This window comes from Tasmannia lanceolata, unplaced genomic scaffold, assembly GCF_043159265.1.
Source record: "Tasmannia lanceolata isolate RefF3 unplaced genomic scaffold, GAP_Taslan_0.1 ptg000044l, whole genome shotgun sequence".
Taxonomy (NCBI): domain Eukaryota; kingdom Viridiplantae; phylum Streptophyta; class Magnoliopsida; order Canellales; family Winteraceae; genus Tasmannia; species Tasmannia lanceolata.
In genome coordinates this window covers 21,006,788-21,010,785 of record NW_027518721.1, presented here as the reverse complement: position 1 = coordinate 21,010,785, position 3,998 = coordinate 21,006,788, and the positions used below count along the sequence as shown (strand labels likewise).

The 3,998-nt window shown below is 37.7% G+C and overlaps 1 protein-coding gene across 3 annotated transcripts; it reads left to right on the top strand.

Moving 5' to 3' along the window:
- Positions 1 to 272: 272 nt before the first annotated feature.
- Positions 273 to 3,751, top strand: LOC143863534 (Ubiquitin carboxyl-terminal hydrolase family protein). 3 transcript variants are annotated; one of them, XM_077374228.1, is made up of 3 exons: positions 273 to 1,690; positions 2,650 to 2,750; positions 3,373 to 3,751. In XM_077374228.1, exon 1 carries the CDS (start codon positions 346 to 348, stop codon positions 1,594 to 1,596), a length of 1,251 nt encoding a protein of 416 aa, XP_077230343.1. In that variant the 5' UTR covers positions 273 to 345; the 3' UTR covers positions 1,597 to 1,690; positions 2,650 to 2,750; positions 3,373 to 3,751. The 3 variants fall into 3 exon arrangements, with proteins under 3 accessions (XP_077230343.1, XP_077230340.1, XP_077230341.1); XM_077374225.1 differs by having other exon boundaries at positions 3,328 to 3,751; XM_077374226.1 differs by having other exon boundaries at positions 3,284 to 3,751.
- The last annotated feature ends 247 nt before the right edge of the window (positions 3,752 to 3,998 follow it).

Sequence of the window (3,998 nt, the reverse complement as noted above, 5' to 3'; positions counted from 1 at the left end):
TTGACTAAAATACCCTTCATAGAACGGTCAGCATTAACAAAATTTGGAGGGTATTTTTGCAAAACATTTCGGATCGTGACTATCCAGTGGGCATCTGTGCCGTGCCCATACCCAATTCAAAATTTTTAGGATCTCAGATTTGATGATCCGAAATATGCCCATGGATCCTATTCAAATGGTTAGATCCTGTTCATTAACATTCGGATTCGGATGATCCATAGGACCCTCTGGATCCATTGACACCCCTACCTGTATGGGCCGATAGAACACGAAATCTGCTTCATTATTATCAGACTATATTTATCTTGTCTGAACGAAATAGAAAAGCAGCAACGAAACTGAGAGATGGTGATCAGAGGTACTTCACTTTCGATATGGACACTCCATATCCATCCTCCAAACCCTAGATACTTCTCTCTCTGGTCAATGAAGAAAGATCCAGACCTAGAATCCGCCCTCTCTCGCAACCGCCGTTGGATCATCAACAACCAGATCAAAAACATCATCCTCAGATGCCCTAACCAGACTGCCCCAATCTCATTCCTCCAGAAAAAGTTCAAAACCCTAGATCTTCAAGGTAAAGCCCTAAACTGGCTCCAAAAATACCCTTGTTGTTTCGAAATCTCACTCCAAAATGGAGAACATTTATGCAGACTTTCTAAACGTATGATTTCACTTATCGATGAGGAAGAATCCGTGAAAGAAAATCAAGAACCAATTTTGGTTGAGAAATTAACGAAATTACTTATGATGACTTCAAATCAGAAGCTAAATGTAGTGAAATTTAATGAATTGAAACGGAATTTAGGGTTTCCTGATGATTATTTGATTAGGATCATACCAAATCATTCGGATTTGTTTCGGATGGTTAGTTCCAATGGGAGGCGTAGCTCGATGGAGATCGAGCTTGTTTCTTGGAACCCTAATTTAGCTGTGTCTAGGATTGAAACCCTAGCTGGTGAGCGGAATGCGGAGCCGGGTTTTGATTGTTGTTTACCTTCTAGTTGGGTGAAATCTTGGGAAAGATTTAAAGAATTTAATGAGGGGATTCCTTATATCTCACCTTATTCGGATGCGAGGGGTTTTGTGGAAGGGTCTAAGGAGATGGAGAAGAGAGCTGTGAGTTTGGTTCATGAATTGCTCTCAATGACTTTGTGGAAGAAGACATCTATAATAAAATTAGGGCATTTTAGGAGAGAATTTAATCTGCCAGAGAGATTGAATGTAATGCTGCTTAAGCATCCTGGCATTTTCTATGTTTCGAATAGGTATCAGATTTATACGGTCCTTTTACGAGAAGGATATCGTGGGTCAGAACTGATTGATAAGGATCCACTTGTTATTGTGAAGGAAAAGTTTGGGGAGCTTATGCAGGAGGGGCTTCATGAATATAATCGGAGACGGTGTGCATTGAATTTGGAAAAGAAAAAGAAGAAGGGTATGGTTGTGATGAGATCAGAGAGAAAAGTTCAAAGAAGCAGTGGCGAAGTGTCTGAAAATGATGGTCGTGAAGAGAAGAGACGAGATGTATATAAGCCTGAAGAAAGGAAGAGGTTCTATAAAGTTCTCTTTGATGACAATGCTCCATGGGATTAATAGAAATATGCTACTATACATCACAATGGAATACTTCTGTCTGGATTTATAGTGTTATCTTTCAACAACAGCGTTCCCTGTGGGGTTAACAGAGGTATACATCACAATGTCATCCTTCTCTCTTCATTTCCTTGGGATATGTCATGATTCCATGTTCTCTGTGAAATTCTATCTTTATTGAATTTTGGTGACTTCAGCCTTCTATATCCGTTGGTCTTATGGCAAGTGCTGATACATTATATGATATTGAATATATCAAAACCACACATCACCATGGACCATTTATCACCATGACCCATTTAGATTAGACGATCTCAACTATGTTCAATCGATAGCTTTTGCCCATCATATGCTCCATTAAATGTGGTTCTTTTTTTTAAAATGGTTCTTACATTATATGTGGTTCTTGCGCTCATTTTACGTTGAAAGAAATAGCGTCCAAGTACGTAGCTTCTCATGAATCTAATGGTATTGAAATCACACTCTTCCATCCACGGAGTCTCTCACATTGATTATATATGTCCCACAACTCCTCTTATAAGTGACTCTTCAGTCTTTCATTTGTAGGTCCGTATACTGCTGTTAGTCTCTAAAACTGAAGTCATATTTGAACATGGTAGTAGCTATGGTTGCTCTAAGTCTTGCATCGATTTACTTGTCTTAATACATTGGTGTGTTGTATAGTCCTTTGTAAAATGGTAAAAGTAAATTTTTCACAACTTTTGAGAAGCAAACAATGATGGAATAAGCTTTTCTAGATTAGCATTTGAGAATCTATCTTATTCTAAAGGATTGAGTTTGAGTGCTTTGTATTACGCCGTTTAGGATGAGTTTATTGATTCTCAGAGAGGAAGGAATGGGTGGAAATTTTTATAGATGTCTGATGTACTATTTTGCATATGTTATATCTTTTCATTTTCAAGTAATTGCCAACTTGTATTTTTTTATACGTCACTATGTAACATATTTTGCTTATTTATGGTGTTCCATTTAATTGGATTGAATATCCTGTCCTTAAGCTCTAGAAATGCATGACGATTCATTGCTTTGCAGGGTCTCTACTAGCTGCATGCCATCTATCATGGGAACAATCTTCTCACCTGTTTTTGAGACCAATGAAGTACATTGCAAGCCGATAAATCGCAATTTTGCAGGTTTGTTTTAAGCCATGTTATTGGTTATGTTATATGTGCTGTCAGATTATTTTGATTAGTCATTTTTCCTGTTCTTATTACACTGCCATTATTTGCTTATTGCAAAAAAAACTTGGTTTACATGTGAAAAATCCATGTTTTTATTCTTCCAATGTAGAATCCATGTGTTTTGTAAGCATTTGAACGTGGAAGCAGCCATAGAAATATAAGCTCTTGGGGTGGTTGCTTTTGTATCTCCTTATAAACAAATCGTGCTGACTCCACTGTTTACATTTTACCCCTTGTTTGATGTTTGTTGCAGATATTTTAAAGCAAATCAAACTCATTAATCACCTAAGCTTTCATCAAGATCCACTTCTAGAAAGTGACTATCAGGGTTGTTTGATAGCCTTCAATTGAGTTTCAATTGATTGGCATAACTCTGTCAAACAACTGGGATTGAATAAATGCAGCTTTTTATGTCTATTTTTTTTATCATCCCCTATTTGATTTCTTGTGCTCAAATTTTTGACTGAGTTTTGGTCTTTTGAGAGGTATATTGATAAAAGTGACATATTCAGTTTTGTGGTAATCTTAGGTGTTCTGTTCACTGAGAAAGACCCTTTGGATCCATTTTTTGTAGAGGGGCGGGCAGAGGAAGCTTGGGTTGGTGGCTGAGTCATTTCTAAAAACTAGGGGAGGCTCGCGAAAGGTTGGATAGGGGCTTTCTAGGGGAAGAGGCAGAGGAAGGTGAGATCCTGATGGCGCTGAGAATTGCCATTATTTGCATGTCAAATTTGCCCGTTGATTGACCTTCAAGCGACGAGGTGTTGAGTCAAAAGGGGGTTGTGTAGGAAACCTCTGCATTATTGTGTTTTTTGGTGATGGTGGGGCTTTCATGTTGTTATGCAGAAGCCTTTTTGAAATATTGGCCTTGTAAATCACAGGAAGTACTTGATGTTTGATTTGGGAGGTAAATGTACTTGAAAATTTTGCTTGAGGGTAGATTGGTCATTATAAGATGTGGGATCCTTAGGCAATATTCATTTAGATATTCATATAAACTCACTTATAACGCATTTGAACTGCTTGTAATTTTGCATCAAAATGGTATTTTGGTCACATATGATGTGTAAATAATCACTTAATAAGTGATGCAGCAGAACACAATTATAGCATAACCTATTATTTTCATAATAGGTGATGGTCACAATCGGTTGCAATAATTGCAGTCGGTTGGTGCATAACCCCATCAGACCAGGGCCTTAA